At 45.6% G+C, this 23385-nt stretch overlaps 2 protein-coding genes across 2 annotated transcripts; one reads left to right on the top strand and one right to left on the bottom strand.

Annotated features, from left to right (window-relative positions):
- Window positions 1-9494: 9494 nt before the first annotated feature.
- LOC127309766 (laccase-19) lies at window positions 9495-11771 on the bottom strand. The gene is made up of 4 exons (XM_051340498.2): window positions 11632-11771; window positions 11374-11525; window positions 11020-11261; window positions 9495-10937 (listed from the first exon to the last, which is right to left on the bottom strand). The coding sequence occupies exons 1-4, from the start codon at window positions 11725-11727 to the stop codon at window positions 9658-9660; spliced, it is 1770 nt and encodes a 589-aa protein (XP_051196458.1). The 5' UTR covers window positions 11728-11771; the 3' UTR covers window positions 9495-9657.
- An 8459-nt stretch (window positions 11772-20230) lies between these two features.
- LOC127310685 (BTB/POZ and MATH domain-containing protein 2-like) lies at window positions 20231-21361 on the top strand. Its single transcript, XM_051341335.1, has one exon. It carries the CDS (start codon window positions 20231-20233, stop codon window positions 21359-21361), a length of 1131 nt encoding a protein of 376 aa, XP_051197295.1.
- The last annotated feature ends 2024 nt before the right edge of the window (window positions 21362-23385 follow it).

Genomic DNA, 23385 nt, shown 5'->3' with positions numbered 1-23385 from the left:
TCAAGCAAACTCATTAGAGGGTTAGTGCACAATCAAAAATTCACATGTTCAGAGGTGACACAATCATTCTTAACACTTCTGGACATTGCACAAAGCTACTGGACATTAATGGATCAAAGAAATTCATCCAACATAGCAAAAGAGGCAATGCGAAATAAAAGGCAGAATCTGTCAAAAACAGAACAGTCCGTAAAGACGAACCTGGAAGGGGCACTTAACTTGCTCAAACGGAAAAACTCAAAACTAATGAAAGTTGCGTACATATCTGAGGATCACGCACGTAAATTTGCAGATTTTTTTGATTTTTTTACAGAGACTTCTGCGCGAATTCGTGACAGACAGCAATGTTGTTTCAGTGCAGCAATCCAAATCTAGCATCAACTTTACCATAGAGACTTTACTTGGCACAAAAACATGATAAGGAGAGGTTGCTACAGTAGTAAACAACTTCCAAGACTCAAATATAAAACAAAGTACTGTAGTAAAAACATGGGTTGTCTCCCATAAGCGCTTTTCTTTAACGCCTTTCAGCTAGGCGCAGAAAGTGTGAATCAAGTATTATCAAGAGATGAAGCATCGACATTACCTTGGGTGTTGGGAGTTTCCTCAACAATGCATTGTATCTGGTCTATATAAGTAACTCCTCTTTGTACGCTTTTAGGCTTACTATTCTCATCAAACAAATTTTCAGGAACAAGCCAAGCATAATTATTTTCTAGAGCTTCACGCATTCCTAGGAGCTTACTAGGTATCGGTGCTTTAATTTCCTTACCATCATTAACATTACTAGTGTACCTTATTCTATCCATGTCCATCTTTTCAAGTGTTCTTTTAAAATCAGTGAACATACCGAGCCTCTTATGCTTGATAAAAACTTTCCTAGCTTCTTTAACTATATCTTCAAATTCTCTAGCAAGGACTTTTAAAACAAAATTTCTCTTTTCTCCCATCTCCATATCAGAAAGTGTAAGAAACATATGTTGTATTATGGGATTAAGATTAACAAATTTAGTTTCCAACATGTGTACCAAACAAGCAGAAGCACTTTCATAAGTAGGAGCAACTTTTAATAATGGTATATATTCAAAATCTTCATCCATACTAACATGGGTGAAAAATGCTTCTATATTATCTCTTCCAATGATAGACCCTAGTCCTATCGGTATTTTTTTTAGAGTGTAATTAGGAGGAAACATGATGAAATAAACAAAAGGTAAAGTAGATGCAAGTAACTAATTTTTGTGTGTTTTTGATATAGAGAACAAGGCAAATAAATAAAGTAAAGCTAGCAACTAATTTTTGTGTGTTTTGTTTAAGTGCAGCAAACAAAGTAGTAAATAAAATAAAGCAAGACAAAAACAAAGTAAAGAGATTGGATTGTGGAGACTCCCCTTGCAGCGTGTCTCGATCTCCCCGGCAACGGCGCCAGAAAATACTTGATGCTGTCCAGGACTGGCACGTGGTTGACGAGGGAGGAAATCCCTGTTGTGTAGCTTTCTGGTCCCCGGCAACGGTGCCAGAAAATAGCTTGATGTCTACGTTCCCCCCCTTTCCTGTAGACAGTGTTGGGCCTCCAAGAGCAGAGGTTTGTAGAACAGCAGCAAGTTTTCCCTTAAGTGGATCACCCAAGGTTTATCGAACTCAGGGAGGAAGAGGTCAAAGATATCCCTCTCATGCAACCCTGCAACCACAAAGCAAGAAGTCTCTTGTGTCCCCAACACACCTAATAGGTGCACTAGTTCGGCGAAGAGATAGTGAAATACAGGTGGTACGAATATATATGAGCAGTAGCAACGGTGCCAGAAAATAGCTTGCTGGCGTGTAGTTGATGGTGGTAGTATTGCAGCAGTAGTAACACAGTGAAACAGTAAACAAGCAGTAGTAACGCAGCAGTATTTAGGAACAAGGCCTAGGGATTAGACTTTCACTAGTGGACACTCTCAACATTGATCACATAACAGAATAGATAAATGCATACTCTACACTTTTGTTGGATGATGAACACATTGCGTAGGATTACACGAACCCTCAATGCCGGAGTTAACAAGCTCCACAATTACTGTTCATATTTTAGTAACCTTGTAGTGTAAGATAGATCAACAGACTAAACCAAGTACTAACATAGCATGCACACTGTCACCTTCATGCATATGTAGGAGGAATAGATCACATCAATATTATCATAGCAATAGTTAACTTCGCAATCTACAAGAGATCATGATCATAGCATAAACCAAGTACTAACACGGTGCACACACTGTCACCTTTACACACGTGCAGGAGGAATAAAACTACTTTAATAACATTGCTAGAGTAGCACATAGATAGTAGTGATACAAAACTCATATGAATCTCAATCATGTAAAGCAGCTCATGAGATTATTGTATTGAGGTACATGGAAGAGAGATGAACCACATAGCTACCGGTACAGCCCCGAGCCTCGATGGAGAACTACTCCCTCCTCATGGGAGCAGCAGCGGTGATGAAGATGGCGGTGGAGATGGCAGTGGTGTCGATGGAGAAGCCTTCCGGGGGCACTTCCCCGCTCCGGCAGCGTGCCGGAACAGAGACTCCTGTCCCCCAGATCTTGGCCTCGCGTTGGCGGCGGCTCTGGAAGGTTTCTGTGGTTTTCGTCGAACGTATCAGGGTTTTCGCGACGGAGGCTTTATATAGGCGAAGAGGCGGCGCAGGAGGGCTTCTGGGGGGCCCACACCATAGGGCGGCGCGGCCCCCCCTCTGGCCGCGCCAGGGTGTGGTGTGGGGCCCCCAGGGCTCCCCTCTGGCGGCTCTCGGGTGTTCTGGATGGTTCCGGGAAAAATAGGAACCTGGGCGTTGATTTCGTCCAATTCCGAGAATATTTCGTTACTAGGATTTCTGAAACCAAAAACAGCAGAAAACAAAGAATCGGCACTTCGGCATCTTGTTAATAGGTTAGTTCCAGAAAATGCAAGAATATGACATAAAGTGTGCATAAAACATGTAGATAACATCAATAATGTGGCATGGAACATAAGAAATTATCGATACGTTGGAGACGTATCACCCCACTGGTCATCCCCAGGTGCTCCCAGGCGCCTCTTCGAAAAATAAGACCAACGGTACAATTTTTGTGAATTTTTAAAAACTTTGAAAAATGCACATTTCTGGGTATTAAATTTATTATTACTGGGCAGAAAAAGATTTTGAAATCTCTAATTGACTAAAGAACTTTGCAAAATAAAAATGCTACAGCAAGTAGAACAAGTGGAGGAAGAAAGAAATGTTGTTTACCTCCTCTATGCATATAAAAAGTATTTGTTAACAAGGTTGATCAAGTCTTGCCACCAAATAAATTTTACATAGCATAAGAAGAAATAAACCTCAAATCAATCGTGTTACCTTGAATTGTATTGATATGGATCCAATCATAATATTTTGATATCCTTCTTTAGGCTCATATATAGGACAATTAATAGCTCCAATTTTGATAGTTCTCACATTAGAAATTGTATTAACCCCACATACTTTATCAATCTTCTTGGGGAAATAAACGGTATGCTCCTTATCATCAACATTGAAAGTAACTTTTCCTTTATTGCAATCAATAACATCCCCTGCGGTGTTAAGAAAAGGTCTCCTAAGAATAATAGACATATTATCATCTTCAGGCAATTCCAACACAACAAAATCAGTTAATATCAAGCAGTTATTAGTAACTTGAACAGGAACATCCTCACATATACCAACAGGAATAGCAGTAGATTTATCAGCCATTTGCAAAGATATATCAGTCGGTATCAACTTATCTAAATAAAGTCTCTTGTAAAGAGAAAAAGGCATAACACTAACACCTGCTCCCAAATCACATAGAGCAGTTCTAACATAATTATTCTTAATAGAACAAGGAATAGTCGGTATACCTGGGTCGCCCAACTTCTTTGGAACTTTGCCATTGAAAGAGTAATTAGCAAGCATAGTGGAAATCTCCTCATTAGAAATTTTCCTTTTGTTAGAGACAATATCTTTCATATACTTTGAATAAGGAGGCAATTTAATAGCATCAGTCAAAGGGATTTGCAAGAACAAAGGTTTCATCCAATCGCAAAATTTATTATAGTGTTCTTCTTCCTTTGATTTTAGTTTCTTAGCAGGAAAAGGCATTTGCTTTTGAACCCAAGGTTCTCTTTCATTACCATGTTTCTTAGTAGTAAAATATTCTTTAGTATACTTTTTATTTTTAGCATGCTTTTCAGGTTCATCTTCAACCTCTTCTTTATCAGAAGCATCATTCTTATCATTATCTTTATCATGTTCATTATCACTTTCAGTTTCAGCATCAGAAATAGAAATACTATTAGGATCATTAACAGGTTCAGAGGATTCTACAACATTTTTATGTTTCTCCTTATTTTTCTTAGAAGGAGCACTAGTTTCAACTCGTTGAGAATCTTGTTCAACTCTTTTGGGATGCCCTTCAGGATATAGAGGATCCTGGGTAGAAACACCGCCTCTAGTTGTTACTTCATAAGCATGTTTTTCTTTAGAACTATTTTTTAACAAGTCATTTTGCACTTTAGTGAGTTGATCAATTTGAGTTTGAACCATTTGAAAATGTTTAACAAGCATCTTAACATCATTGGAGGTTCTCTCCACAATATCATGCAAATTACTAATAGCTTGAGAATTTTCCATTAGATGATTCTCTACTCTCATTTTAAAATTTTCTTGCTTAACAATATAATTATCAAACTCATCTAAGCATTGAGCAGGAGGTTTTGAATACGGAATATCTTCCCTAGTAAAACGTTGAAGAGAGTTTACCTCAATCATGGATGAAGGGGGAATTATCTTGCATAAATCTTCTATGGGAGGTAAATTCTTCACATCTTCAGATTTAATACCTTTCTCCTTAAGAGATTTCTTGGCTTCCCTCATATCTTCATCATTTAATTTAATCAAACCCCTCTTCTTCAATATCGGCGTCGGAGTTGGTTCAGGTGTAGTCCAATCATCATGATTCCGGCCTATTTTAGCCAATAATTCTTCAGCTTCGTCTGGAGTTCTTTTCCTGAAAACACAACCAACACAACTATCCAAATATGCTCTAGACTCAATGGTCAGTCCACTATAAAATATATCAAGTAAATCATGCTTCTCCAAATCATGTCCAGGTCGAGCTCTGATAAGAGAACAAAATCTTGCCCAAGCTTCAGGCAATTTCTCTCCATCTTCCTGGTCAAAGCTATAAATTTTCTGCAAAGCAATATGTTGAGCACTAGCAGGAAAATATTTCCGAAAGAAAACATCAAGCAAATCACCTGGACTATTAATAGAACCAGGAGGCAAACTATTATACCAAGTTTTAGCATCATCCTTTAATGAGAAAGGAAAAAAGTTAGCAACAAAGTAAGTACGCATCTTGACATCATCAGAAAACAAGCTACTCAAAGTAGAAAGTTCATTCATGTGTTCTACATCACTTTCTTTTTCAGTACCACAAAAGGGTGTTTTCTCAACAATAGCTATATGAGATAGATCAAGAGAAAAATCATAATCCTTATCCTTAATGTTTATAGGAGATGTGGCAAATTTAGGATCAGGAGACAGCTTATATCTAACAGTATGTTGTGCAAGAAACTTTTTAAGTTTTCTTGCATCAGTAGTAGCATTGCATTTATCAATAAAATCATCATCAAGTTCCACATAATCCTCATCAGGATCATCACTAGAGTATTCAAGCTCAGGTGAATTAACAGGTGTAGCAGTATTTTCATTAGGAGTTTCAGTATTTTCAATTTGTCTAGACCTAGAAATTGTAGCATCTAGAAAGGATCCTAACGAACCACTATCATCAAGCACATCAGAAACATCATCAATATTATAAGAGTTTTCAGATTCAGCAGAAGTACCAGCAAGTGAAGCTTGTGGTGGTGAAACAAGTTGACCTATCACAGATGGTGAATCAAGAGCAGCAGAGGTACTCAGAGTTGTACCTTTTCTTGTAGTGGATGGTAATATGGCGACTTTAGAATCGCGAGATTTACCCATGATGGAGAATTTGCAGCGAACAATATCAATCCAAGTGAGCTTCCAAATAAAGCTATGCTCCCCGGCAACGGCGCCAGAAAATAGTCTTGATAACCCACAAGTATAGGGGATCGCAACAGTCTTCGCGGAAGTAAAACCCAATTTATTGATTCGACACAGGGGGAGACAAAGAATAGTTGAAAGCCTTAACAGCGGAGTTGTCAATTCAGCTGCACCTGGAAACAGACTTGCTCGCAAGAGTTTATCAGTAGTAACAGTTTTATAGCAGTAGCAGTAGTGAAATAACAGCAGCACTGTAACAAAGACAGCAGTAATGATTATAGTAAACAACAGGATTAAAATACTGTAGGCACAGGGATGGATGACGGGCGTTGCATGGATGAGAGAAACTCATGTAACAATCAAAGCAGGGCATTTGCAGATAGTAATAAAACGGTATCCAAGTACTAAGCAATCCATAGGCATGTGTTCCGTATATAGTCGTACGTGCTCGCAATGAGAAACTTGCACAACATCTTTTGTCCTACCAGCCGGTGGCAGCCGGGCCTCTAGGGAATCTACTGGAAATTAAGGTACTCCTTTTAATAGAGTACCGGAGCAAAGCATTAACACTCCGTGAACACATGTGATCCTCACATCACTGCCTTCCCATCCGGTTGTCCCAATTTCTGTCACTTTGGGGCCTCGGGTTCCGGACAACAACATGTGTATACAACTTGCAGGTAAGATCATAAAACAATGCATATCATCATGAAACAATAACATGTTCAGATCTGAGATCATGGCACTCGGGCCCTAGTGACAAGCATTAAGCATAACAAGTTGCAACAATATCATCAAAGTACCAATTACGGACACTAGGCACTATGCCCTAACAATCTTATGCTATTACATGACCAATCTCATCCAATCCCTACCATCCCCTTCAGCCTACAGCGGGGAAATTACTCACACATGGATGGGGGAAACATTGCTGGTCGATGGAGAGGCGTCGGTGGTGATGATGGCGATGATCTCCTCCAATTCCCCGTCCCGGCGGAGTGCCAGAACGGAGTTTCTGGTCCCGAGACGGAGTTTCGCAACGGTGGCGGCGTTCTGGAGGGTTTCTGGCGACTTCGACTTCTCGTCTCGCGTTTTTAGATCGAAACCCTTAAATAGTCCAGAGGAGGGCGTCAGAGGTTGGCCGAGGCGGCCACACAGTAGGGCGGCGCGCCCCCCTCCTGGGCCGCGCCGACCTAGTGTGTGGGGGCCTCGGGCCTCCACCAGGCTTGCCCTTCTGGCTCCGTAAATCTTCTGGAAAAATAAGACCTTCGACATAAATTCCGGGGATTTTCCCGAAAGTTGGATTTCTGCACAAAAACGAGACACCAGAGCAATTCTGCTGAAAACAGCGTTAGTCCGTGTTAGTTCGGGAAAGTAGATACGTTTTGGACGTATCAGTGATCGTGAGGCGATATACATAATGTATTAATATATTTTTTGAATAAAAGAAGCGACGAATAGCGGAGCATTTTATTTTTCGTAGTTATGATAGAAGAACCATGAAGCTATTAGAGAAAAAGGCAACTACAAATAGATACGTATGATAGAGAAATTATTGTTGGAGATTGCTTCCCATGAACCTTTGAAAATTAAGGCTAAAAATTACCGCTAAAAATTGCTGCTAGTGCACCTTCAGAAATTACGGCAAAAATTACACGTCATTGAAAAAGTACTATTAAATAATTATCTAGGAAAATTAGTGTTGAGATTGATGATTTGCGTCGAATAACTATCGGCGCGCTGACGAATAATTAATGTCGAATAATGACTGCTAAGGTCGAAGATCCGTGTCGAGAAATAGACATCAAAGTAGTCAACAAATCACCTTCAAAATTACCATGGTGAAATCACGGCAGGAAAATTGTGTCAACAAATTATTGTGAAATAACAGTAAAATAATAAAAATAAATATTATATTACTGCTGAAGAACTATAGTCTAAAAATTATTGTCGAAGAATTACTCACCATCAAGGAAGCACCGTTGGGTAAGTACTAGAAAGAATAGAAAAAGAACAAGAGGAAATATTATATTGTTGTAGGAGAATATGAAGGACAGGCTTTTTGAATTCAATGTGATGCACCGGCAACCTTTCAAAACAACTCATGAATATTGTTTTTAAAAGAGATATGTTGGAAATGGATATTGGTCTTTTTTGATGATATTCAGTTCTACCATGGTGGAGCATCTCAAGTTGCTAAAGGAAGAGTTCCAGCAGAACAAACTTTCCATGGGTGAGCCAAATTTCATAAAGGAAGTACATTATCTATGAAACTGTGGTTAACAACTGAAAAGTTATCTTAAAATGTTACCGTCGAAGAATAAAAGGAAAAAAACGTAGAAAGAAATACGTTTTTTTACCAACAGGCGAGGTGGTGATAGAAAGAAAATGTGGCTCTACGATGCCACGCCCTGGAGCTCTATATTTTCGGGTTAGTACTAGGATTGACATGTCAATGAACATAATTTGTAGTGGTGGAGTTAATAATAACAAATGGGGCACAACTGTCGCCGGCAACCACCTACAAGCGGAGGAGCACCATACATGCGGCAACTAGGCCGGTGCCATTGCTCGATCTCCTGGTCTTGGGCAGAAAAGAGACAACGGAGGGAACTGCCCTGATGGCGATGATTTATGTTCCTCCGTCGCTGGCACTTATCTAGTCTCCCTCTCCATCGACGCCCATGCATGGAAGTTTACTAGTGGTAGCCTTCAGTTTAATAGGCTCAATTAGTTACATAGCTAGCAATCATCCCACAAAATATTACCAGCAGAGTAGTGTGAACTATGAAGACAAGTAGACGTTGTTCTGTATCTGCTTGGAACTGCCCGTGCACTTGTGGATGCAGGTTCCGATGGCATCACCGCCCGGCAAGAAGGTATGTATTTTGATATATTTCCTAATAACCTTCTCCATACAGCAAGAAAAGTATTCAGCTGTTTCATCCACTATACACACAGACAAAATGGTAAAAAAAAAAAAACAGACAATATCAATGAAATCTACAGATTATATGCACACGTAAGATAAGATTACCTGGCCATTAACCATTGCGACTCGTGAGCTATATAATTTTGTAAACCAAGCAAGTAGAACCAGTCCAATCCTTTCACCGAGAATAGCTGCAACAATTTATATTGAAAAAAGTTCATCAATTGGAAGGCCAAACGCAAGCAGTAATTGGATAAAATGGGGAAAATTCTGAAGGCAGAAATAAAATTGATTCCTGAATCTGATCGAGAAATAATGGGGGAAGGGAGGGACAATCAACACTGGTTGAGGTTGGTCTGAGAATCAGTAATTCTCAGTGAACTGAGATTTAGATGCGTCCATGATTTAAATCGTAGCCGACCTAGAATTAGCAAAAAGGTTTTTATTAAACTCTGTCAATTTTGTTACTATAATTGGTGTACATCAAGAAGGTACTATTAGACTGATGGATGCTTTGGAATGCGCCGTGTCAACACGGTGTGTGAGACCGACCGATGTTACAAATTAAACTCGATCAGCACCTTTCGTGTCTATATCGCCGTAGGAAAAAAGTGTATGCGTGCCTGTGTATTCTATTTCTATGAGGTGAAACTCTTTATTCCTGCATCTTTGAACACTTTGGAAGATGGGTAGGTGGCGGCGGGAGAGTCGTCTCCGGCGTCGGCCCGTTGTCGACTACGACCACTGTGGCCATGCCTGGGGCGATGTGGTACTCGAAGTGGCAGTGCAGGAACCACGAGCCGGGGTTGTCGGCGACGAACCGGATGGCCGCCCAGCCGAGCCTCGGCACATGCACCGTGTTCTTCACCGGCGGGTCGACCAGGTTGTAGCTCCGCGCGTCCCTCGCCGCGTCGTAGTTGCCGTGTCCCTGCGCGAGCACGAAGAAGTCGTGGCCGTGGAGATGCATCGGGTTGGAGTCGCTCTGCATCATGGCCGTGCTCTGGAACACCACCTCCACCGTGGCGTTGTACCGGAACCGGCGCTCCGTCGTGGCCTTCCGCGTCGGCTCGATGGCCTCCTCCTTCCCGCCGGGCGCGACCGGTATCAGCGCCGGGTCCGTGTAGTTGAACGCCCTCGGCGGCGGCCTGCTCGGTAGCTCCTCCACCATGGACAAGGAGGCGTCGCCGCGGTAGCGTGCCTCGAGCAGCGCCACCTTGTCAGGGAGGTGGAAGGAGACGTTGTTCATGTAGGCGACGAGCATGGACTCGCTGCTCCCTCCCCTCTTGCACGACGTCCTGTTCCCTCTGCAGACGGAACCCTGGCCGAGCGCGATGTACAGGTGCTCGTCGACGGGGCCTCGTACCTGCGGCAGCAACGGGTGCCCGGGCGCGGCGCCGGTGAGGTTGCCGTGGAAGTGGAACGTCGTGGTCGTGTCGTGGTGGTCAGGCATCTCTGGCATCACGGCACCTTGGTTGCTGCCACATTGGACATCTATGTTCTTGTACCGCACCAGGCCTCGGGAGATGTAGAGGGGCAGCTGCGGGTCGGGCTCGGGCGCCTCGATGGCCAGTGCGACCATGTGGTACGTCCGGCACGGCGGCGCGTCGGCGACCATGAGCACGTCCATGGTCTCGCCCGGCGCGACGGCGACGACGTCGGTGCTGAAGGGCCTGAGGTAGTTGGCGTCGGAGGCGACGACGGTGAAGCTGTGGCCGGCCACCTTGAAGTAGTACTCGGAGTAGAGCGCGGCGTTCACCAGGCGCAGCAGGTAGGTCTTACCGGGCTCCACCTCCAGGACGTAGCTCTCCTCCGCCTTACCGGAGCAGTTGCTGAGGTCTCCGAGCTTCCCGTTGATGGTGGCCGCGGCCGGGTCGTTGTCGTTGCTGTTCAGGTATACCTTGTCCACCTCCGTCAGATCCTTGTGCCACCATTCACCTGCATGCATGCCACGCGAGATGTCAAAACCAAAGCGATCTCTCGATCGCAGAGGAGAAATCAAGCAAGAAAGAAGAAGAACCTATGATGATGGGGACATCCATGTCCGGCTTGTGGAACGGGTAGGCGCCGGACTTGGGGCGGATGATGATGACGCCGTGGAGGGTGGCGCGGAGGCTGGAGACGTGGGAGTGCCACCACAGCGTGCCCTCCTGCCCTGTCAGGTTGAACCCGTAGGAGAAGGTGGCGTTTGGCTGGATGGGACACTGCGTTACCATCCCTGCTCCGTCCGCCCAGCAGTTGAGCCGCTGCTTCACACCGTGCCTGCACATGAATTGTACAGTCAAATACACTCCTACGTACATTCTGAAATAGCCGAGGGTACATTCCGTCATAATTTGGGGGGAAAACGCGAGTGCGATCGAGACTACTCTACCAGTGAATGGTTATTCCGTAGGGGGATTCGTTGACGACATGGACGACCACCGTGTCCCCTTCCGTAGCTTCGATAGCTGGGCCTGGGAACTGCCCGTTCACCAGCGTCACCAGCGTGTCCTTGCACAAGTGTTGCATATGCATCTGCCGTACCTGCACGCATAGGAGGACGATAATTAGATCAGGCGAAGCTTGCATAATCATACGAGCGAGAGATACTAGCTACATGCATGCATAACTAGATATATGCACTACTCACAACGAATGTGTGCTCCACGAGGGCAGCCTCGGCTGCTGTTATGGCCACGACGGCGGCCAAGAGGGCAGCAGCTGCTGCTGCTGCCATGAGAGACATGCTGCTCCACCCCAATTTCTCTTAGCTATACTAGTTTGTTTGGATCAAGCTGAGTGCCAATTCTGGCAGTGTACCGATGCCTTTTATAGTCACAAGATCGAAGCTGGAACCTTCAACTGTAGTGAAAGGGACTCTCACAGTTCATCGAGGTAGGTCTGTTGACTGTTGGTCAGAACTCAGAAGCTAGCCTACGTCTGCATTTGACAACAAAACGATTTTTTTTACACACCCAATGCTAACGCGTCTAAGGAAGTTCCAGCAAGCTGCGTAACCTGAGAAGAGACCGGAACTCCTCCGATCCATGGAGTCTCCCAACGGTCACCATGGTAATGCGCACGGAGCTTGACGCCGCGCGCGCGACGGAGGGACAAAGCTAACCTAAGGACAAGTCAAAACCCCTTCTAGTTATCTGCTCGAGATTACGTCAAACAGGTCACTGTCATATCAGATCTCCTGCATGGACGTACGGTAGCTAATTTTAACTCTTGTCAAATGGCCGCTAGCCACCTATAAATGGTTTTAAAATGAAAATAGGTACGTGCCTTAATCCTTAAGCACCTATAGCTCCTGCACAATTCAACAGCCTACTCCCCCACACGCTTACCAGTTTTTTCTTGCCGATTGCTCAAGACACCGAAAGGATCAGGCATGCACAAAAATATGTCCTTTTTCGTTAAAAAAAAGTAATGAAAACTGATCTCATTGTGGGAACGCGTTTCCTCAGAAAATAGTGCGAGCAAAGTTAGCATATCAAATGAACTGCTGAATTTGTAGGCAGATTTGCTGAAATTGTCACAGCTACTGGTCCAAAATGCTACCTAGCTAATAAGCCATGAACCTTCCCTCCCAACCATCTCTCTATATATATTCAGTTCATATATAGGTGAGAAATGCATCGCAACTTTGCAATACTTAGCATACAAGAAGCTTCATTCTTCTCTGCTGATGTGATATAGTTTGGACCGTTGGCGTTTTTTTTTACCTAACACCCCATGGCCCATGCGGAACTGGAGTTCCTGGTACTAGCTTTGAAACTAATGGATTTTTAATCTAAAGGTAGCAACTAGCTAGTATGACTTCAACAAAAGATATACAAGAAAATGCGCAGAATCCTCTCGCGCTCATCTAGTGACTTAATTGAGTATTTAACTTCACAAGTTCAGAAAATAGAATGAAACTTCAGGCGAATATATCTGTACCATCGTTTTGGATGCAACTATAGTCCAAACCCTAAAGCCTAACAGGCTCTTTGATTCGCATCAATTGAACACTTCCATATATGTCAGCATAGATTCAGTAACAACTGCATCTTTATGTTAGTTCCAAACTCACATTCATTCCTCATATATCAAGTTTTCCTCATATTATTATTATTATTATTATTATTATTTTCTATTTTTCATTATTCTTTACCACCATTGATACATATATAGTAGGGTTTGTGTTCTCATCTTCGTTCAAACATTTATTTCTATTCTAAAGGGTGGTTGTGCATTTCTAGTTCCTGGTTCACCCCATAATCTACTTCTTCATGAACTGTGGGTAGACACAAAACATAATTTTTTTTGAACTTTCAAATATAGCTCATGAAAATTTACTTGGAGTGTTATTGAAATACCACATAATAGGTAGTCATAGTGGACACATGTAGAAAATATACTAGCTCACTGGATTTGGATGCACAACCACTATATATCATGCTTGGTACATGAAAGTCTAGCAAAGGGCGGAAGTTGACAAACTAATTAAGAGAGAATGCACCAATGCCACAATACAATCCTATATTAAAATATCAATTGCTACTTTTAAAACATCAGTATAATGGTAACTAGTACCAAATATTACACTTACTCACTATCCATCACAAAACAATCAAGAATAAACTACAGGTGATCATACTTCAACTAGTAGCTATTTATCACTTTTCCCTTTTCTTTTAATGCATATTTCAAAAAAAAATCTACATGTCTTTGATCAACTCTTGATAGATATTATAATAACAGCACATTATTCATTTTGGTCTTCTAAAAAAAGATGCAAAATAACATCAACGAAATTTTAAAAAAATGAGGTGCTAAAGATTTCATCGTGCTAAACAAACTAAGTTTAAAATTTTGAAAAGCGAGGTGTTGTTGATTTAGAGGGGGTGTGGGGCATCCCCAAGCTTAAGGTTTTCACCTATCTTATATGTCTCAACTTTGTGTTCCTTCATTCCCTACGGTGAAATTCTACCACAAAAACTCTTCCATTCATTTTCTATGGGAAGACATTAGTGCCATAGATAATATTCCTATGCTACCGCCAAATCCGCAAAACAATTTTTATTTGAAAGTCTAGAAGTTATGCATAAGTGGCTAACATTCAAAATATATTTTAAGGACCAAAACTGAATCAAATTAATCTTTAAAGGGCAGACTCTTGCAACAAAAGACAGATTTTGATTTGAAATAACAGCAGCAGGAAAAAATGATTTTTTTACTACATGGAAATGTAAAAAAAAAATTGAACATCTGTAGGACTAAAATATGTTCAATATGTGAATTTTTCATGATTTTAGGACCTTTCATAAAATTATAAATCCTACAGTGAACAACAATGTGCTGAAAAAAAAATGGCATTGAACATCAAATAAGATCCAAATGGGTAAACTTGGCACTTTATTTTATATTTTTCAAATTTAAAAACATTGGGTAAAATTATACCAAATACCAGGGTCAGAAGGTGTGCCTAGTCCAATCAAAATAATGAACACATTCAACCATGCAAGAGAGAACACAAAGCACAAAAAGGCAACCATAGGCATTTTTATATGGAAAAATCATAATAAGTATGAGTGGACCAGTGCATTTAAATAGTATGGTTTTGGAACTTTACAATTATCCAAAAATAAAGAAGGGGTCTATCACCTCGTTTGGCATAGTAGTTTTAAGCACTAGGATCAAACTCAGCAATACAACCTTTTAAAGGATGAAACAAATATTTGCCACACGAAGATGATCAATCAATTTCATAAAAAAACATTATTTCCTCTCTCAAAATAGTTGTTGGAGTTAAAATCAACCTTAAAATCATGGCTGTGACAAGGGTTTTGATATAGCGACAATTGTAAACTACACATATATTTTCTATATATTTAAAGCATATTTATCCTCTGTGGTAGGGCTAGGAGAATTAAAGAATATTATATGACTCTCATGAATGAGTGCATCATTATGAACATAAAGTTTATCATTTTTACCTTCTCATTAATTAGAATCTATTGTTCTACATGGAGGATTATCAACCTACATGGTAGAGATGGGCAACAATGTTGTGGCTGCCAAATACCTGCACGACAGCTACCAAATATCGCAAACGGTTTGTTCAAAAAAAATCATATGCGGAGGAAGGTACCGCAAACGGTGTCAGCTATACTGCGCAAACGATTTTTTATGCAAAATCATTTGCGAATATTTTGGTCGTGAAATATTTCCACAAGTTCACCGATTTTGTTCGAAATAGAAAATACAAATCTTTGTGCCGTTTACCTCCTCTCCTATAAAATGCGTCGCTCATTTTTCCCTCCGACAGCCTACCCACCTCTGCACCATGCCTCCCTGACAATCCACTCTAGGTTGCATCGACCTTGCGCTGTCAGTTGCGGAGTAGGACCATTCCTCACAGCACGTCGGTGTTGGGGGAAGTATTGTCGATCTCACATGGTCGACTCGGTGGAGGAGCATGCTCCAGAGCAGGAGGAGCACATTGCAGAGGAGGAGGATCTGGTCGGGATGGAGGAGGGCATGGAGGAGCAGATGGTGCTAGAGAAGTCCACCGAGTCGGCGCGGTGCAGCATGAGGAAGAAGATGTGCATCACGTGGTGGAGGACTCCTTCGAGAATCTCCGCGAGGACGGGGTACGTGCATGGGTACACGCCAAGAAAAAAGGTAAGAAGGCCGGCCGTGCAGTGCGTGTTCTACAATTTCCTTACGACGAGCTTGCTGAGCTGTGGATGACCGTGCTGACAAGGCGCAGAGCCGCCTTTGAAGCAAAAGCATCAGTCACTAGCGGCCAGTGCACCGATGTTGCCGAGGCATCAGCCTTTGGAGAGGGCATAGCTATCGACGATGAAGATGCATTAGACACCGGTGTCGTCTACATCTCCTCTGGTGACGAGGAGGATGTTTAGTACATGACATAGTTATTACCAGCTTTATTAGGCACTATATATGTATGTAATGTGAAGTTAACGCTGGTCTTTTCGTAACAAGAAGGGAAACCATGTTTCATTAATTTGTTTCCCTCTGGTCTAATCCTAAATATATTATGAACTCTTCTTCAAAGATGAATTGTATGAGATCTAAACTTATGTAGGTGCAAATGTAGAGCGAACGGCTCAGTTTAAATAAATCGTGTTTAGAGCATGTGGAGGTGCATGTGTAAAGCAATTGTGTGCGAAGAACCCATATGACATGGCACAGTATGGCCGTGTGCGAAGGTGCACACTTTCCTTTCGCAAACCGTGTGCGATTAGGGCATCTCCAACGCGGCGACCCATCCCGCGTCCGCGTGTCCAGATGGGTCCAAACGGACAAAACCAAGGCCCAATGGAGCCACACATCGCAAATGCGGATGGCTGCGGTGTCCGGGGCGACCCAAACCCTGCCCATATCTGGGGCAAGTTTGCGTGGCCGCGGATGGCACGCGAGTCCGGCCGCGTCCGCCTGCTCGCCTCTCTGGGCCCAGTTGTCGGCGGGCGGGAGTCCTATTAAATGTGGAGTGGGGAGGGGGACTGTCCCTATCCAGTCCCCACTCTCCACTCCGGCCGCACGAGCTCGACCTTCCGCACCGCCATGGCCCCGAAGCGAGCGTTCGAGCCGGCCGCCAACGCCCACGAGGCCGACAGCAGCCGGCGAACCGCGCCAGCGGCGTTCGCCATGGGGCTTCCGGCTCCTCCCATCCGCGACTGGATCTACGTCACCGTAGCGGTGGCGCAAATATTTTGGGAGGCCGGCGTCCCAATGCCGTGGGGCGACGTGTACCTCCCCCACGGCTGGCACCTGAGCCCAGATCGGGTTTCGGTGCTGCCGATCCCAGTCTTCGGCCGCGCCCGCGTCGCGGAGATCCGGCGGCACCGCGCGCAGCTGCTGGCGGACCTCCGGGAGGACCCCGCCTACGGTGACACAAGTCCCAATTGGGACTTGTGGTTAGAGGTGGAGCACGATGCGCGCCGACACACATGCTTCACCTCGGCGGCGGCGAGGCCTTGCACGCACGCCTTCTAGGCGGGCTAGCTGCAGCCCTGACGGCCTCTACATCGACGAGCCCGAGGCGGCGCCAGCGCAAGCGCCACAGGCCCAGCCCCAGCCCCAGCCCTAGGAGGAGGACGACCCCGAGCTGCAGGCCGCGCAGGCGGCGTCCCGCAAGCTCAACAACCTCGAGGAGCTAGCCAAATGGCCACACCTCGCCTTCGCGCTGCGCGCCTCCGCGCTGGAGGAGATGGCCAGGAAGGCCCAGGAGGACGCCGAGGCTGAGGCGTGGGTGTTCCTCGCCATGGCGCGCCGGCAAGAGGAGGCCATGCGCCAGGCCCCGCTCCGGGAGGAGGCCACGCGCTAGGCCGCGCTCCGGGAGGAGGAGGGGCGCCAGGATGCGCTACGGCACAAGGCGGAGCTGCAGGCCGTTGCGGCGAAGAACCGACAGAAGGAGGCGGCGCGGCTAGCACTCCTGCGCAGGCCGACGAGCCCTCTGAACCCGCACTCCGCCTGGGAAAGGGCGCAGTGGTCGCCCTGGCCGGAGTCCCTGACGCCCTCTGGCGTGTCCAGCCGGAACAGCGCGTCACTGCCGGGGGGCATCATCCTCATCGACGGCGACGACAACGAGTACTACTGGAAATAGGGTGGTGCACCAGTGGCCACCGCGTCCCAAACCCTGGCTAGGGTTTCGTCCTTTTTTTAGTTTTAAAGCCCATATAGGGCTTTCTTTTTTAAAAAAATTGCCCAAAATAGGGCTAAGTTTAATGAACTGTAGTTTTAATTTAATTTATTTTTGTTTTCCTTTTTTATTTACTTTTTATTTTAACATTTGGAATGCGTCCGCGCGTTGGGGGGAGTGCGCGACCCAAACGGACCGACGGCCAGGTCCGCCTGTCCGCGTGTCCGTACGACCACCCAAACGGCCCATCCAGACTGGCCAACTCGTCCGATTTGAGTCGCCCGTTATTGGAGATGCCCTTAGGAGCCCATTTCATCGAACGCAACCCTACCCTATTTTTGGGATATATGAGGACCACCAGGTCCTTGTACGGACTGACTCCACCACTACACCGCCACTAGAGATTTAGGTAGCCGCATGTCACCTTGCTCCCTTTCAGCTCCTAGTCGGCGTGGCGGAAGCTGCTACTAGTTTTTGCAGTCATGCCTCACCGGAATGGAGATGACGTCACCGATGGCTTCTTCATTGTTCGCCCCGGCCAAACCTTTCTATCAAACTCCGATAATGCCGGTCAAGCTGTCTCGTTCTCGCCCAACTCCACCGTCTCCTGGAGGTATACCTTCTATCTCATGCTTTTTTTGTTTAAGTTGACAACGGATCTGATGTGTAACATAGTTAGTAAGACCGGATTCATTAGAATATTGTGTTGGGATCGGTGAGTTTTGGTTTTTTAATCACTACCACAGTTAGCAAGTCCGGTTTCATTAGAATATTGTTAAACCGGGATGTTGTGTCATCGGATGCGTAATATACCATGTTCTATATGTTATGTTGTATGTAGTGTCGGATCTACTCTTAGCTAGGTGATGCACCATGTTCTAACTGGATTAAATACTTTGTTAAATTGTAGCATTTTTCACCACTTATGTTCATTGTGTATTGTTTGATCTATATGTTTATGTGTATAGCATTGCTTCACAGGATCCATTGTGTAAGCACAATTAATTTCATTTGTTAGATCTACACATTATTATTTTTTCATTTTCTTTCATATAGTTAACTATAGCTATCATCCTATAACAGGAATTGTATTTTGGCGATACTGCGTAAGAAGTTGATTGGGTGATTAGGACCAATGGTGTCTCATGTTTCACTCCGAGTCAGTAAAACCCAAAATCATTTCTTCTTAACTAGTTTAAGTCTAGGTACCATGTGTTTGGTATGTTCATATTCTAACTACAAAGATTTTCTTGTGAAGTTTAATTTGTTTCGAATGAGATACCAGCATCTTGTCGTTAGGATTTGCAAACCGTCAATGTTGAGATGTTTTGGTGCACTGCATAATACACTTTTTTATTTAAGAGTGCATTATATGCAGTGTTGCCAGAATATCACAAAGGTGACAAGAAGACAACTGATGGTTCTCAATAAAGGTTAACCATTTGCAACAAAATCTTCTGCTGCATGGAGATAACGACGTAACGAAGAACTACTTCTATAGAACTCTCATGTCTATAACTAGCAGTTAATCTATGTCGAAATACACATGTGTATATGTGGTGTATGAAATGTACATCAAATATAAATGAGTTTTGCTACTTTGTCGTGGCAATGTTGAGTTATGGGCTATTGGGGACAGTTGTGCATTGCTTGTTGCATATATGAAACATCAGCGATGCTGGAAGAAACCAAATGGCTGGTTAAAATGAACGTGTGACATCTCTGTGGAACGCATACGCCTAAATTAACAACAGTGTGTGCGATCTTCCAGTCTGTTGACGGTCGAATAGGGAGAACCGTGTGTGAGTAATCAACCTATCGCACACGATTTCGCTTAATGAACCATGTGCAACATTGGACCCCATCGCACACGATTTCAAAACGTGTGATTTGTTTTGCCATATCACCCACTCTCGCCTTGTGCCGGTTAGGTTTACCGTATGGGACGAGCCATTTCAACCATGTGAAGGCCTGATTTGTACTAGTGAGGCCCAACATACTCAAAAAAAATATTGTTGTGTCAAGTCTCGAATAGTCTAGGACGACTAGCGTACACACCCCATACTAGCGAATAAACACTCACTACTTGACCACGTCACTCGAGACACCCCTTAATTATCCGTTGTTTTACTTCAACAATATTGTATACCTCATGTGAAGAGAGGTTTGTTTCCGGCGTCAATTCATGAATCATGACTCTAGCAGTTATAATCAAGTTAGTTTCCACATTGCATACGTAATACTTTTGTGTGTCCAGGTCCTACACGTACGAGGCAGCCATGTCAGCCTAATAGCCTAGTATGGTTAGCCGGCCGACTCGTACCCTAGTAGGGTTCAGCAGTACTAGGTTTTTTTTTAGGTAATACTGTAGTAATAGTTTGTTTCAGGTTAAGTCTAATCGAGTCAGCAGCTTCAAAAGAATAGCCATGGCCGCATACGTTTAGAGGTGCATACCGAGTAGGTCTTGGTTTGTCCAGGTTCGGCGTGTATATAAGCCCAACCTATATATGGACGCGAGAGGTTGTGCCTCTGGAGTCTGGACAAAGTCGTGATATCCTGTACTCATAGATCTGCGGAAGGAGGCTTGCCGGACATGGCTTTCGCCGGCGTGTCCCTTATCGTGGACGGCGAGTTGTGCGACCAAACCATGGCGCCCATCGACGCCCGTGCGGACAGAGGGTACCACATGCTCGTCATCGAAGGCTACTCGCGTAGCAAAGACACGCCACCAACCGGGGAGTACATCAAGTCTCGTCCTTTCCTGGTTGGAGGCCATCGTTGGCGTATCGATTACTACCCTAATGGTTTTGACGAGGACGACGAAGAGTTTATAGCTGTTTTTCTTGTCCGTGATGAAGATGTCGAAGGTCAGGAAGTGAAGGCTCAGGCTGTCTTCAGTTTCATTGACCAGCCTGAGTTTCGAATGTCAACACGCGTCCGTAAATGCCAGATACCAGCTCATCGTCGTCATGGAGAAAAACAATTCATTAGAAGGGACACCTTGGAAGCATCAAGCCATCTTAAGGACGATAGCTTCATTATCCGGTGCGACGTTGTTGTCATCAATGCGCCTGCGGACGCCAGCACCGACAAGGTGGCTGGCGAGACGCCGCCGTCGGATATGCAAAGCCATCTGAGCAACCTTCTCCTGTCCGACGAGGGCGCTGACATTACGTTTAAGGTTGGCGGCCAGACGTTTCCTGCACACCGCTGCGTGCTTGCAGCCAGATCTAGCGTTTTCAAGGAACAACTCTTTGGTGCCACTACTGTGACAAAGTCAAATATTGTAGAGATAAATGACATGGAAGCTGAAATTTTCTATGCATTGCTTGTTTTCATCTACACCGACTCGTTTCCTGACTGGGACCGGCTTGAAGACGAAGAAGACGACGAATCAGGAGAAGAGGAAGAGGGTTATGAATTGGCTGATGAATATGCAATGTGGCTGCTGCAGTTGATTGAAGCTGCAGATAGGTATGCTCTCCAAAGGCTAAAGTTGATCTGTGCCGAGCAGTTGGTCGAATACACAGACATGGACAGGGTGGCAGACATTATTGTTGTGGCTGAGCGGAGACAATGCCGCTTGTTGAAGGATTCGTGCGTGGAGCTCATCAAATCACATTCAAGCCTGTACACCGTTTTCACGGTTGATAGCTTGGACCAGATCATCAGAACCTGCAGCCCCTCCGTTCTGAATGAGCTCCTCTCCAAGTTTGCTACCTGAACTTCTCAAGATACCTATCGGAGCCCTGATATCATAGAGTCATAGTATTTTTTTTTTAATCATAGAGTCATAGTAGTGCATGTGTCGATGGTCTAGTAGCTACTTCTTTTTTTAGATGATGGTCTAGTAGCGACTGGTGTATTAGTTTTCGATTGGATGTTGAGATATGCAGTTATCAAACCTGTTATATGTCGTGTGTCCATATGGTCTGTTTTACGTTTGCACTTGATGCAGTTATCTAATACTAGATGAAGAGGCGAGCTTCGCCTCGCCGCCTGCATCCGATGCTGACACAACGTGGCCGGCGCACTCGGCATAATATGTCTAGGACACTCTCACAACATTACAGTTTATAACCATAAAGATTGCAAACTTGATTTACTTGACATGCGCCAACATGATCTGTATTTTTTTTTTTTTTGAAACCGAGGCTAAAGCTTTGCCTTTCATTAATTAAGTAGAAGGTGCTCAGTTTTTAGGAAAAAACCAAACGAAAACCATCAACAACCGGGCCAAAGCCACACTCACAACCACACACACTCTGCCACAAGGGGCACACCTAGCCACCCTGACTACCCACAAAAGCCACACAAAGGCGAAGCTCAAGTCGGCGTATGCCAAATAGATGGCTCTTCGAGGAGAGACCGGAAGCTTGGATTCTGAAGACGAGCCCCGGAGAGGAGATGCGCAAACCTGCGTCGAGTAGAGGACCTTCACCGAACCGCCCCAAGAAGGTCGTCGTACACCACCCAAAGACAGCTTCGACTTCACAGCGAGAGGAGACCAACCCGAAGACACTTGAACAGGCCGGAACGGAGCCGACTAACATGATCTTGCCGCTACCAAACCTTGGTCACCACCATCGTCGTTGCCTCACAATCCTCCACCCCGCATCTCCGGTCGACCTCCTGCCAACCTAGATGTCGTGTGCGTCCAGCCCGCCGGGGCGCGCGAAGAGGATCACCGGCTTCAAGATGACGCCCTCAAGAGGGGAAACGACGATGAAACAACATCGTCGTCCAATCCTGCAAAGCGGGATCAAGGCTTTCACCCGGAGCCGTGAAACCGAGGGTAGCAAAGGTCGAACAGCTCCACGACCGCCCCCAAGAAGGACGGCGACATCCACGGACGTCGCGCGGTCAAGCTTTCGCCCGGAGCAAACGAGCCTCTACATCCCCACGCGGCCGGACAGCAAGACGGAGACCGAAGCGCCGCCAGCCCGCACCCCACGGATGCACACCTCTTGTGCGGCAACAGCGCCACCGCCACACAGGAGCCACCGCCGCCAAACCAGACCGAGGAGCTCAGCGAGCTCCGCTGCCACCGCCCGCACCACGCGGGGTTGAAGCCGAGCCACACCACAGCTGTCAGCCGAGCTCACCAAAGCAGAGCGCCACGGGCGCCGCCAACCGCCACAGAGAGGGGGCTTCGATGATCGCCAACACGGAGATCCAATACGTAGAGCCAGCGGCCGCAGAAATGCGAGCACCCCGACCAGATTGGCGGCCCCTCGAAACCACCCACAGACGCGCCACCGCGGGAGCCCTACACTCTGGCCACTACCGTAGAGCGCCACCACCAGAGCCTGGAGGGAGGGCCTCCACCCCACCACACCAAGCCGGACGAGCCGTCGGGGAAGCCCGTGCCTACTCGTCGCCACGCTGCACCGAGCAGCCATGGTAGCCGAAGCCGCCAGATGCCCGAGCAGCTCTGCCTTGGCCTTGGACCACCGCTCCGCGCTGCTGAAGGAGCCCGAGCCTCACCCGCCGCCATCGACGGCCGCAGACGCCCTGCCGCCCACACGGCCAGGACGCTGCCACCAACCACCTGCAACGGCCACCACGACCAGGGCCGCCTGCCGACAGGAGGGAATTAGGGGCCGCCGCCCCTGCGTGCCCACGCCAAGGAAAGGTGCTCCTCCGCTCAGGAGCTCTCACCACCACGCCACCTTTGGGGCGGGCCCCGCTGCCGCTGTGGCGATAGCCAGCGACGACGGCGGTGAGGAGGTCAAGAGCAGGAGGGCA

Source organism: Lolium perenne, chromosome 6 (assembly GCF_019359855.2).
Source record: "Lolium perenne isolate Kyuss_39 chromosome 6, Kyuss_2.0, whole genome shotgun sequence".
Taxonomy (NCBI): domain Eukaryota; kingdom Viridiplantae; phylum Streptophyta; class Magnoliopsida; order Poales; family Poaceae; genus Lolium; species Lolium perenne.
Note: the sequence above shows the minus strand (reverse complement) of the source record. Positions and strands in the feature narration are given on the sequence as shown.

Excerpts from the sequence above, each read along its gene's own strand:
- LOC127310685 (XM_051341335.1), top strand. The coding sequence starts at position 20,231 with ATGGCTTTCGCCGGCGTGTCCCTTATCGTGGACGGCGAGTTGTGCGAC.
- LOC127309766 (XM_051340498.2), bottom strand. The coding sequence starts at position 11,727 with ATGTCTCTCATGGCAGCAGCAGCAGCTGCTGCCCTCTTGGCCGCCGTC. Across the intron at positions 11,526-11,631 it reads TCGTGGAGCACACATTCGTT|GTACGGCAGATGCATATGCA; the intron begins GTGAGTAGTGCA and ends CTATGCGTGCAG. Across the intron at positions 11,262-11,373 it reads TACGGAATAACCATTCACTG|GCACGGTGTGAAGCAGCGGC; the intron begins GTAGAGTAGTCT and ends ATTCATGTGCAG.